The sequence below is a fragment of the Meleagris gallopavo genome, chromosome Z (genome assembly GCF_905368555.1).
Source record: "Meleagris gallopavo chromosome Z, MGAL_WU_HG_1.1, whole genome shotgun sequence".
In the NCBI taxonomy this organism is placed as follows: domain Eukaryota; kingdom Metazoa; phylum Chordata; class Aves; order Galliformes; family Phasianidae; genus Meleagris; species Meleagris gallopavo.
The window spans coordinates 25,349,457-25,362,712 of NC_139435.1; the positions used below are offsets into that span (position 1 = coordinate 25,349,457).

The window sequence follows — 13,256 nt, forward strand, 5'->3', positions numbered from 1 at the left end:
CAAATCTAAAATAATATATTTAGAAATTAAAACATTATTAGAATTTAGTTTACGAGAATCTCATTTAGAAATTCTGATTAGAACAATAAAGCTCACCAGGTACAGTGATCAAATAAGGAAAACAGCATAACAATGGAGACTATTTCAATTAAAAATACATAGTGTATCTGTAATATAGGTGGACATTTCAACAGAAGAATGCTTCAGCTTTTCCCATTCAAGTATATTCAGTCACATTCAGTCACATTCTAAATTGTTTCTGATGTGACACCTGAAGACAAAACCTAAGACAAGTCTGAGACATTCAATTAAACTGCACATTCAAATTGTTGTATCTTACAGCCAGGCATCACAGACGAAAGCATATATAACTCTTCCACACAGATCTTCATGGCCCTTTTCAGCAACAGGTGTTAAGAGGTCACTGAATAAACACGGTAAACAAACAGCCTTACACTGTCTAGTTAAAAAAAAGCACAAATACAGGAAGTAATAAAATCCATAAATAATAGGTATATTATACATATATATGCATATGAATATATGCATAATTCTTAATGTACACTTTTAACTTTCTCTCATTTTTATTCTGTGTTTTTTTTTTCCAAAAGAGCATTCTCACAACTGTATGTATAAGACTGCAAGCTTTCAAAGCAATAAAGAACCAGTATAATAGATATTACAAGCAAGTCTGAAATGCAAGTAATGTATCTAAGCATTAGCTTGTACATTAAAGTGGCTAAACTACTATTTCTACCTACATAGAGGTATTTGTGTGAATTATCAGGTAAAATGCTTAGGGAAGAATACAGCTTTCCCCCCCCCAAAAAAAAAAATCTCAAAAAACCACCAGTCTCCTTAGCAAACATTTTCACAGAATCACAGAATCATAGATTGGTCTGGGCTGAAAGGGGCCTTAAAGATCATCTAGTTTCAACCCTTCTGCTGCGGGCAGAGTTTTATCTCATTTTGCTTCAAAAACAGCACTTTCATGGCAAAAAAGAAATATTAGAAGCAATAAAAATTAACAGACTACTCAGCCAGTTTAGAAAAGTCAGTTAGGTTTGCAAATTTGGAAGACATAAAATGAATTTGATGAGGAATTTCATTCTTACTTCAGTTGTTATCAATATTCAGGCATTTAATTTTAAAATTCACTTGGGAAAGTTCAGAACAGTATTTGGAAAAGATCCCAGCTGTGATTAGCTATTAGCCTAAATAGCTACATATGTAAATGAAGTTCCTTGTAATGTGACTACAAATGTAAGCAAAACAAAACAAGAATTTTGAGGTTTTAAAGTTTTTTTTTTTTTTTTTTCTTTTTTCAAAGGTATAGGAAATTTATCTACTCAGAAAGTCGTGATTTAAAGTAAAGTTATTTACCTTAAATGCACTGGTCATCTAATAGCTTCAAGGCCTATTTTAATATGTTTTTCAGTTAAAAAATAATTTAAACACCTCCACAGAATAGGTTTGCTAGCATCCCATCTACAATCTTTGTCTTAATAACAGTGTAATCACCAGTCAAAATATTAAACTATGAAGAGTTGAAAACATGGTCAGTTTAGGTTGACTACAGTCAATGGAACAAATAATCATCTCCAATCTATGAAATACATCTTACATACTAATAAGATGCAGAATCTGGCCTTATTTTTTTTTTTTTTCCCCCCTTCCTGCTGGTGATACTAATGGTCTTCACCTCAGGTATAAACTTACTTAAAAGCAGCACATTTTCTTCTCTGGTGCCCTTAATAAAAAAAAAAAGTAATAGTACAAAAGGCATTACAAGATACCTTCCGCCTTTCCTCAAATTCTACATAGAAATTCTCCATAGGCGCAATGTTTACGATACTTTGTGTCTGACTCAAAGCTCTCATTGTCCCTGTAACTGCCCAATGCAGAACACTAGTGTTTTCTTTTGTAACTCAGTTGCAAGTCGTAAGCAAAAAAGACTTACTTCCTCCATTTGCCTAAAGCGTTAGAGCCTTTATTCATACACGGACCTCCTACGCACAACTACTGTATTTTAAAAATTAAATGTAAAATATTTTATTCAATTGAAAAAAATATATTTGGGGTGTTTTCTGCCAATCTTTTACTTAAAAAATATACTTCAGATTACTAACTCAGGAAAGTGGAGCTCAGTCCCTCACATGCTTATGACAAAATGAGTATAATCTGAAGGACATCTACGTAATACTAGCTTTCCCTAATACACACTTCCCTGAAGCATAGACAGAATAGCCTCACTTGATTAAATAAAAGGATATATTTGCTTGCCTTCACTTACGTCTTGCATCTACTTAAGCTTAAGTAATTTCATCTCTACAATACTGCTACAACAGTGTTGTGAGTTAATTAACAGCATATCATCCCCTGGAAAAGGCAAGAATTAGATTGTAATGGGGACATCATACTACATATGACCACACTGATAAACATCCTCTGATGTTGAGATACATCCTGTAATCTCCACGGGAGATGCTCTAATAAATGTTCAAAAGCCCATGCTATAGCCTCTTTTTCAGAATTTCCTCTGACACAATTTCAATCACACTTATCAAATTCTTCTCTACTGTGTAATATTAAACAGAACACCATCTTTTTACCTAGCACTTTATCACAAATCTCTGTTTAAACATTTCCTTATGGTTTCTGCTATTTCAGTTACCGCTGATAAAACAAAAGAATTAAGAAAACCATATGAAGAAGATATATTTTCCCCCTGCATGTATGATTTTATATTAGAACTAAATGCTTCTAATTATTATTTGACAGTTATGAAAATAGCAACTCTGACTATCAAAAACTCACAGGCCAGCTTTTACAATTTCATAGATAATCTAAGACCATCAACCTATCCACCACACCCACTGAACCATGTCCCTTGGCACCACACCTCCACAGTTCTTGAGCACTTCCAGGGATGGTGATTCCACCACATCCACGGGCAGCCCGCTTCAAACCTGGACCACTCTTTCAGAGAAGAAATCTTTTCCAATATCCAACCTGAATACCCCCAGTGCAACTTAAGGCCATTACCTCTCATCACTAGCTACCTGGGAAAAGAGACCAACACCCACCTTGTCACAATCTCCTCCTCAAGGTAGATGCAGATAGCAATAACGTCTCCCCTAAGCCTCCTGCTCTTTTCCAAATCCAACAAACCCAGCTCCCTCAGCCACTCCCCATAAGCCTTGCGCTCCACCCTCCTCACCAGCTTCACTGCTCTTCTCTGGACATATTCCAGGGCCTAAATGTCTTTTTTGTATTGAGAGGCTCCGAAGTGAACACAATACTCAAGCAGATAAAAAACAAATTTACTAAAGTTCAACTGAGCAAAATACAGATATCTATTTACATCTTTGCACTTAAGTTTCTTCAGTTGGAAAAGCAGATCAGTGCTTTTAGCCTCAGCTGAAAATTAGACTCTTGTCCCTCTGCATTTGTCTGCTGCTGACTTTCCTTGTTTCTCTAAAAGTGTCCATGCTGAAGTACACTTACCAGTCATGTCTACTTTTTTGTTCAGTGTTAAGCTGAGCTGCAGTTCCTGGCTCTCAGCACTCTCAGAAAGGCTGAAAAGTCACTGCATCCTGGGTCCTGTGAAGGCTTTGTAGAGGCAACTAGGGACTGCTGTGGCCAACACCCACATAGAACAGCAATGAGCAACCCTGCTGACTGCAAGCTGGCACCTCCAATTCAGGTTACAGGAAGAATACCAAGACACGGCAAAACTGGAAGAGCAAGATAAATGATATAAAAAGCACAGACGGAAGGTTCCACTTGGTGTTTGATGGAAGTGAAGACTTGCAATCTGGGTGTGAGCTGAAGAAAGGAAGTAGCTGAAGTTCAAATTTAGCATAAACATCTGCATGTGCATGAATGGATGGGGGAAGTAAGCATAAGCAGTGGCCTGCAATCTTAGATTGGAAGACAGGAATCTGCAGTAGGAACACTGCCTTTGCACAGTTAGAAAGCCACATGATACTGGATGACAGCAGTTACAGCTGATGACGATATACCCTGTAAGTAGGTTTGGAAACCCCCGGTGTGTGCTATTCTACCATTTCTGCAAATATTTTCTTTTCAGATTTTCATATAGTAACAGTTTTCCTGAACTTCTGTACCTACTTTCCTACTATTTTTAAGTCTCTGATTTAAAAAAAAAAATAATAATTTGTCTTGTCTTTCCCTCTGGCTTTATGTTTAGCATCAATTATTTAAATTAAAACACTTAACACCAGGCTCCTTATAAATATCATATTTTGTATGTTTAAAAATATTTCACAAAGGCTTGTAAAGAAAAGCTTTATATAAAATTTAATTATTTAATAGAGAATCATTTAACAGTAACTTTCTATTCCGTACTCAAGGTTTAAAAGGTAAAACTCCATTAAATGAGTTCTACTTGATTTTATGCCTTATGTCAGATTTAATTCAGTAAAAACAAACAAAAAACTACAAAAAAAAAAAACCAACACACATCCACAAAGCCTCATTATTTCAAAAACATTCAGTCCACGACAAATTAACTAGTTTTTGTTTTTTTTTTCCCCCCCAATTTATTAAACCACACTTTGGAAGATAAAGGTGCCATTTAGAAGGCACCTTTCAATAACATTAGCAGATGCGACCATCCATTGCATCCACGTGTACATGCACAAACAGCTGTTTAGATACATTGACTTATCATGTATATATCATATTCATAAATCCAACAGCACTGTGTATAAACAAGTATATGTAGTTTTGATTGTGGGCCCTATATCATTTGCGTACTACACATGAGTGAAATCCATAAACAGATACAGAAATTCAATCTTAATTATCCAAATCAATACTAATAAATAGTGGAAAGAAGTAGAATAGGTAAAAAAAAAAAACACAACACAAAACACAAAAACATGCTGTTACACATATTTCAGCATTCATAGAATCTGGAACTGAGTCAATTGACAAAATTCATTTCTGTGATCAAAACAAAAAAAAAAAAAATCAAAGTCACAATGAAATTAAAGAGTGAAGACCATGGAAAAGCAATGCTAGCCCTCTCAAAAACAAATCAAAGAAAAATCCTATCCCACTGAATATCACTGGCACAAACTCCACTGATAGTAACAGACTGATACAGTGCATACCAGGTACACAAACTTGTGCCCCAAATTTTTATATGTTAGTAGCAACTGGTTGTACAGAAGGATATCTCTACCAATGAGATATTTTAAAAATAAAATCTCAGGACTGATTTCAGCCCTGATCTTTTCACTCTGTAGATTCTGACTATCAGTTGCAATGAAGGAGAATGACAGTGGACTTCCTGCCACCTTCCTGTATTGCCATGGCATCTTGGTGTGCCCAAAGCAGGAGCTGGCAGGAAATCTGAGTGGATTATGCCCCAGCTCTGCCTGTATGCTGGACAGCTCTGTGTGATCAGGTGATGGATGCTCAAAGTAGCCCAGCTCCCGAAATTAACCACACACAGCTGCATTCTCTAGAATAATGACACACACAAAGGCTCCTACACTGGAATCTAAAAGACTATATACTAAAAAAATGCATGTCAGGCATTCGTAAACACATAATTAATGTTACTCTCATGTTCCTATCACAAGCCATGTTTAGCTCAATTTAGCAGCTGTGCATACATCTGTATCAGTTTGTGAAATCACTGAAACCCGCGTCTCTATCTGTAAGCAATAGTAAACACAGTCCTTTGTCGACAATTTCAACCACAGATCCCCTACTTTAAGGCAGAATAAACTGTATTTTTAACGTTTGTTTTGCTAGATCATAGAATTCTCTTTGCAGCGTACTGCCTTGGGTATGAACTATTTTAAAGAAATGTATTCCAAGGAAATTCTAATCAAACAGAAAACGATTATTTCCAACTGTGAACAACCTGCCTCCCTCCTCCCACGTATAGCTCAAAAATAACCACAATTCACACAGCAGATGCAAAACGAGAACTTTTAGAAACAGGTTACATACTGTTATTTTTAAATATAGCTGAGGCTGTAGATTAGTGATATGGGCTTACTTTACAGTTCTACCAAAGGGTCTGTGCACGGTCTCAGGCATGTGATTATTTTTTTTTTCTTTTCACATACCTGTGCACTACAGGGAGACAAGTCCACTTTTTGTTCAGTGGGTGCTGTAAGGATTCGAGTGTAACTGTGAAGTATTCAAATACCACACACTGAAAACTATCGAAACACGCAAGAGGGAAAGCAAACACGCTGTGAACCTGCAGCGCCAGACGGCAAAGAACAGCCCTCACAGCAGGAGGATCTCTTGGGTCTGGAGCCCAGAATCAAGACAGAGGAGTTACTGTCTTTACGACAGATGAACAGGAGCCTGCGAGCTAAGCAAGGCATTCATACCGACACGGAAAGCACTCGGGCCCGCTGCACGGCCAACCCACACGGGCTTCGCCAGCTCCATCGGGGCGGCTGATCTAAGGGCCTTCCCAGACAGGAAGGAGATATTTTCCCTCTGGCATTCCTTGAGCAGACGCAAGTACGGAGAAGCCCTCAGCTAGCCAAATGCGGGCAGCACGCAGCCCACGCCCTGCAGAAACCGAGGCACGAAACGCGGCCACGTCGCTCTCTACGAGCCAACTTTCGCTTCCCTGGCTGGCCGCATTGCCGGGGGCCCGGCGGCGCGATGGGGCAGCGGCACCCGCCGTAGTTCCGGGGGAAGGCGCCCAGCGCAGCGCAGCCCGCAGGGCATGGGGCGCGGAGCCCGCGGGGCGGGAGGCGGCACCCCGACGCGGCCTCTCAGCCCGCTCACACCGTCTTGACCTCGGGCCCGGCCCCCTCCCTCCCGCCCGCCCGCCGGCAGCCGCCGCCGATGGGACGTCCCAGCCCGCCCCTCGTAGCCCGCACACCTACCCACACCATCCCAGAGCCCGGCGGCGGGGAAGGGGAGTGGCGAGGGAGCGGCCGGTCCTCTCCCTCCGCAGCTCTGCACCCGAAAGCGCGGAGAACCCCGAAATGGCTGAACAAAGGGAACCTCGCTCAGCCGCCGCCGCCCCTCCGATTGGCCGGCGGGGGCGGGCTGGGGGCGGGGCGCGGCGCGCGGGGGCGGGCGGGGGCGACTCCGGGCGGTAACCATAGCGACGGCGGCCTCCCTGCGGCCGCTGCCGGGGGCGGGATGGAGACGGCAGCGAAATGGCCGACCGGCCGCGCCCAGGCTCGCCGTGCTGCCACGCCGAGGGCGCAGGCAGGCAGGCCCGGCGGCCGGGGGCCGTATGCTTCAGGTGTCCCCGCCCCAGCCGTCCCCTCCTGCACATGCTGCACGTGCAGACGGTGCTGTCTGCACGCACGCTTCGGGCCGTGCACGTCGCCGTTGTGTCTCGGCTAGCAGAGGCGCTCAGCCGGCTGTTTTTCCAGAGAGCGCCCTGGTGGGGCTGCATTACCTCAGCCCCAGCGCTGTGCCAGGCTGCTTCCAAATGTCTCACTAATTTACTTTAAAGGTCATTTTCTAACGCTAGTTATTGCATGGGAAAACTGGAATCCTTGACTGGGTGGAACACCAGGAGTTTGTACACATAAACAGGTCCATCATCTCACTGCAGCGTTTGGCCTGCTCCATGCTTCCCGTGAGAGCTGTCTGGTGTTCAGGAAGTATTAACACTTAAGTGCTATGCCAACAATCTCTTGCTGAAGGATCTTGCTGAAGGATCTGTGTACACCCAAGATGCTTCCCACTATTAAAAAGCCCTACACGCGCAGTCCAGTTAATGACCTATTTTTTTTTTTTAGATGTTATCTTCACGCATAGTGTTCAGAGCACATTGTGTTGTCATTATGGATTACTTGCGTTGTACTAATAGCTTAGTGCTTACACATGTGGTGTTATCAATATATATCCACAGACACCGTGAAATCTAAGCTTTCAGTGAACATGGAGATGCATACATGTGTCTTTGTCTTCCAGTTTAGCTTTTCTGAGTGCAGAGATTAAGTTCTGTAAATTCCCCCTCAGTGTCGTGGATCAACACACCACTCACAGCTATGACATGCAAGCAATTGTAGTGCTAGAATGCAAATGCCTTCATTGCAGTTGCTGTGACCAAGAGAAAGAAAATGAGAGCCAAATTCTGGAGCCTCATGATGAAACTTGACAGATCATGAGACATGAGATAGGTCAGGGTAAAAGCTGGTCATAGAAGCTATTGAAGTTGTTTAACAAGCTTTGTTATGTAAAAGAAAGGGAACAAAAATTCCAATAAAAAAGTGGTTAAACCATACAGCAATAAAAATGAGTTTACAATATATGTGTACCATACATACTGTATGCTTTACATGGTGATATGTAGTCCACTTTTACATGGTTCACACGTACGTAAGTTAAATGGGCCCCTTTGGATTTTTAATTTTCTAGATTTCAAGCAAAACAAAACACATGAGATAGCGTAAGTAAACATTGCAAATATAGCAACTGTTTCAAATCAGGGAAGCGCAGCTTTCATACTTCTGTGGTTCATCTACAAAAGATACCTATCTGAATTTCGTATAGCACCAGTCAAGTCCTGGCCTGCTTTCCTTATGACATAATGCTATATGATTTGGTGTCTGCCTTGATGCCCAGTCTTCTGTTATTCCTTTCCTAACAGTTTTCAACCTGTGAGTCGGCTGCAATAAAGTTTAAATAACAAGTGGAGGACTCAAAAAGGTATGTAAGTTCAAATCTTCTGACATATGGCAGGGAGCTGGATGGAAGAAAGGAGCTGTAGTAAGGAGGAGATGTTGGAAGGAGTGAAAGAAAAGGATATTTTCTGTCTGCTTGATATATTGCCAGTACATCAGTACTGATATATATAATTTGAAATCAACCTCGTAATACTGCTTCTGGCCCTGCTGTCAGTGCAGAGATGTGGGAAGCAGCTTGCAGTAACACAGAGAGTTTAGTGGCTGTGAGAGGGACCTAGAAATATTCAAGTTATGCTGCTGTATCCTGGTTCCTGCTGTAGGTATGTTTAATGAGTCCACAATACAAGAAAGCTACAAAACTGACATAATCAGCTACTCAGATATTCATGCTAAAAGTAATTGAAAAGCCATTGTGGCCACATTGCCCATGTACTTCACATTCCACAATTACCAGAATAGCCTTTTTGAAGTCTATTGCAATTAGTGGCCTTTCACTGGATGGAGAACGAAGGAGGAGGGAATGAAAGATTGTATTACTTTTGTCTGATTTTAACCAACCTCAGGCAAGTGCAGAGTACTAGACTTCTGTTAACTTTCTTTAGATTTCTCTGTTTTAATAAAACAAAATATTTATAAGACAGAAGTACATTTTCACAAGAAAATTCTACCTTAATGATCTGTTTCAGATGTTGCTGATTTCTGATGTCTTGCCAAGAACGTAGGAAGGAAAGAAGGACAGAAGATTTAGGTAGTTAATGTTTGGATTTGTGTGTACTTAATTGTGCTAACAACACGTAGCAAGATTTGTTCAACAATGTGCAGTTTACATCTTTTGGAAGTAAGATGCATAACATGTTAAAGACCTGGTCATTGATGATAAGAAACAAATGATCAACTGGAGGTAATTCTCAGACAGAAAGTATCACAGATTAATTAATTTCATAGAGGAAATTTTCCACTGATCTTCAATATGTGCAAAATGACTCACCTCACCAATTCCTATTCTACAAGAATATGAAAATATCACCACTATTTTACCTATTCGAAAAGCATTTATTTTTAGTTAAATTCATAACCTGTCTCTGTTAGGTTAAGGAATTAGCTCACTGTTGATGGAAATGACATGAAAACCGTTTCCACTTAGGTTGTTGCTTGTGAGAATTTCATCCACTTTTTTTTTTTTTTTTTTTTTTCCCAAGCTAAAAATACTTTTTTCAATTACGTGCAGGCAAGACGGTGTTTAGTGTTAGCTTTTGGCAATCTGTCTCAAGTTATTTTTTGTATCATACAAAGGACTAAGATGCCCTCCTAAAACCTTGGACACACAATTGAAGGTAAATTTAACAGTAGCAATTAAAGTAGTTATTGCCTCAAGCAATCTGCGCCAGCCATCTCTCCAAGAGTAATCATAGTATGCCAAATACGTTTTAAGTGGAATTTAAAATATAAATGCTCTGTAGCACTTTAAAAGGCAAAACACATTAATGTGTTTGAAACAAACCATTAAAGATATATTTTCACTGGACAGATTGAACTTTGGAAAGGTTAAAAGCTAGTATATTAAATAAATGGATAAGGAAAAGGTGTGCAGCAGGCTATCAACATGTAAACTGATGGCAGTTACACATTAAACAAATTATTCATCATGCCCAGGTACCATAGTTAACAGAAACTTCTCATTAACAGAAACTTCTTGTTAACACTCAAGTATATCATCTTAATATTGTTCTTTCTTGGCTAGACATTTTTTTTTTTTTTAATAGAACATCATATCCTGTTGGATTCCTGTGTCATAAAGCCAGTGGTTGCCCATCTGGAAACAATAGAGATTCATAAGGTGAAGAGATCTTTGGAGACTGCCTGGAGGAGTCGAATGAGTCACACTGACAACATAATTTGTTGCCATTAGCACTGTGTTTTACAAAAGTTTTCATTTCATTTGTTTTGAGTGGAAAAATGACAATAGTAGAGCCAGTGGAAAAGGTGTAAGTAATGACCAGGAAAGTTCTTTTCCCTTCCCCTTCCCATTTTCCCCTCTGCTCCCTTCCCATCCCCTCCCCTCCCTTTCCTTGACTTGAAAATGATGAAAAAATCTTAATGAAAAAAAAAAAAAAGAAAGAAAATGAAAGAAGAAAAAAAAAAAAAAAGGAGAGTGATAAAATAGAGAAAAAAATACTGGGAATTCCAGGTAGATCCAAGATACAGGAGCAGTGCAATTAGGAATAATAAGGATTTAGAGAAGATGAAGAGGAAGACAATTGCCAGTTTTCTCATTTTAGTTTATCTAACTGTTTCTTAGAACAAGGTATGGTAGAACCTTCTTTGTTGTTCCTTGATTTCTGTTATTATAAATTACTATGTCCTAAAGCGACAACTTTGAAACAGTGAGGTGTAAAAACCAGGTGAGTTGTGTTGCTTTCCTGGTGAAGCTGTCTTTGCTCTGAAGACACAACCTGGGCATCACTTCTGGTGCTCCTGGTGCTGAGGAGCCAGGGTAGAGCCTGACTGCACTCCGCTGAGCCTGGTTGGTGAGAGCCCTGCTGGGACTAGCAGCAGGACTAGTGAGAAGATTTAATGCATCTGGAAGGCTGAACACAGCAGTTTAGGGGATATGCTTGTTTTTCAAAGTGTTTTTTTGCTTAGAAGAGTTTGCTAGAGGCTGGTCTAGGACTTGGAGAAATTGTTGGAAATTGTTAGATTGTTGATAGCTGGAGGTCCCCCACATAAAGAATGCAGTTTCTGTTGGGTGTAGCGGGATAACCAAATCCTTTAGAAATAATGAAGAATAGTTTCAAGAATCTGCACACAAAGGAGACCCAAGGATACACCCATATGCAAGAAGAATGTCCTGATGAAAATGTGTATTGCAGTAATTTGCTCAAATTATATAATTATTTTTCTTTCTGAAATCTCTACTCAAAGAGATGTCATAAAATCCTCATCTAGGGAATGAAAACAAACAATGAGTTCTGTCTATAATCAAGTTGGCTAGATTTGTGCTAGTTTTGACACGGCTATGTTTTCTATTTGTCCCCTCATCCCATATACTTAGGAAGAAATACAATTACTGATCTAATAGGATACACAATCCCAAAGTGTTCAACCATGATGATATAAAAAGAGTAATTGATTTCTAGAACTTGGTTCCACGAAGTTATATTTGTAAGTAAGTTAATACCAAAAGCCAAAATGATAACATGACAAGTGTAAATTGCATGAAGTGTAAGAACTTCAATGTTATGAAACATTTCATTATTATGAACAGGAGGCCAGGTTTCTTTTTTTCTTTTCTTTTTAATATTTATGCTGCACTTACAGGTATAAAGAAGAAGTTGTGTGTCTTTTACAGCTATGGCTTAAAAAGTATTATTTGGGGCAATTAAAAATTCTTCAGTGACAGATACCTTTGAAAAAATGTAGTAGTTTCTTGGACAGGGAATTACCAATACAATTTAAATAGCATCACTTTATTTAATCCCTAATAGAAATAGCTGTTGAACACGATGAACTCAAAGCTGATTTCAAAACAGAACATGGAGTGCTGAACTTGTTAGGCATGAGAGAAAAAATTGACAAAAAAGAAAGGAAGAATGAATAATTGGACTTGTGTTTACTTGTATACTGCAAATTTGTCAAAGAACAAACATCCCTGGAAAGTGTTCTGGTACCAGTTGTAAACATTCTTGCTAGGAAAAATGTTTAGAACAGCATTAACTGACCTTTCCTGGACAAAATATCCCCCTAAACTTCTCTAAGAAGTGTAAGTAGAGATGATCCTGAAAAATACCTGCAGTTCTAAGCAGTCATTAACTGAGATAAGTTAATTTACAGTATTTGAGGTATTGACTTTGGTTGAGTGGCAGCAGAGCTCTTGCCATGTATTTCTTTGTGATCCCCAGAAGCATTCTGACTGCTGGCCAGAATCATCCTGGAGATTACTAAAGGCACTTACTGCAAGGTGTTTCTTACTCACACTCTGTTGTGCTGAAAAGCAATAATAATTTAACTGTTACAAACTAAACTGTGTCTGATCTTATTGCAGATGTAAAAGGAGAGGTGATACTATGTGATGTCCTCTTAGTTCTTTTGCTTATTCTTGTCTAATTCTCACCTCTATCTGAAAGGTCGATGATTTGGGAGGCATGGTAGCCACAGTACTCTCCCTGATATCTCTGCAAGCCTGTGGATTGAAAAGTATACTTCCACCAAGGCAACTAGGGGCATTAAAAAGGTACTTCGTGCTACCCCAGGCATACTTGTGTCTGGGATGTGGGAGTTGGGAATAGGAATGTGCCCTGTAAGGGATAAAAGTCAGCTGTTTGTATCTTTCAGTCTTAGTAACACTGTCTTATTAGATGATGTTTTCATTTACAAAGAGAAAGTCTATACTCTTGAACTATTTTTATACAGTGTCAGTGGCTCTCTCTTATTTGCCTGCAATAAAAGTCTTCCTTGATCTTTATACAGTGGTATTTTGTAGTGTTCATTGTTGAAAAGAAAAACAAACATCCACAGCTGGCAAGATTTTACAGTTTTGCATTATATTTTATTAAAAATATCAAAGTAAGAAAAATGTATATACTGAAATTTCCAGTTTGA

General features: G+C 39.5%; 1 protein-coding gene and 1 long non-coding RNA gene across 2 annotated transcripts in view; one reads left to right on the forward strand and one right to left on the reverse strand.

The window, feature by feature from the left end:
* TNPO1 (transportin 1) overlaps positions 1-7,068 on the reverse strand; it is an 81,615-nt gene extending 74,547 nt beyond the window's left edge. The window contains exon 1 of the mRNA XM_085212590.1: positions 6,894-7,068. Within this exon, the coding sequence (XP_085068716.1) occupies positions 6,894-6,902 (9 nt within the window). The 5' untranslated portion in view covers positions 6,903-7,068. The remainder of the gene's footprint in view (positions 1-6,893) is intronic.
* Positions 7,069-7,140: 72 nt separating this feature from the next.
* Positions 7,141-12,942, forward strand: LOC109363804 (uncharacterized). Its single transcript, XR_002109629.2, has 3 exons — positions 7,141-8,679; positions 9,344-9,405; positions 10,421-12,942. It is a non-coding gene; the product is annotated as an uncharacterized LOC109363804 (long non-coding RNA).
* Positions 12,943-13,256: the final 314 nt, after the last annotated feature.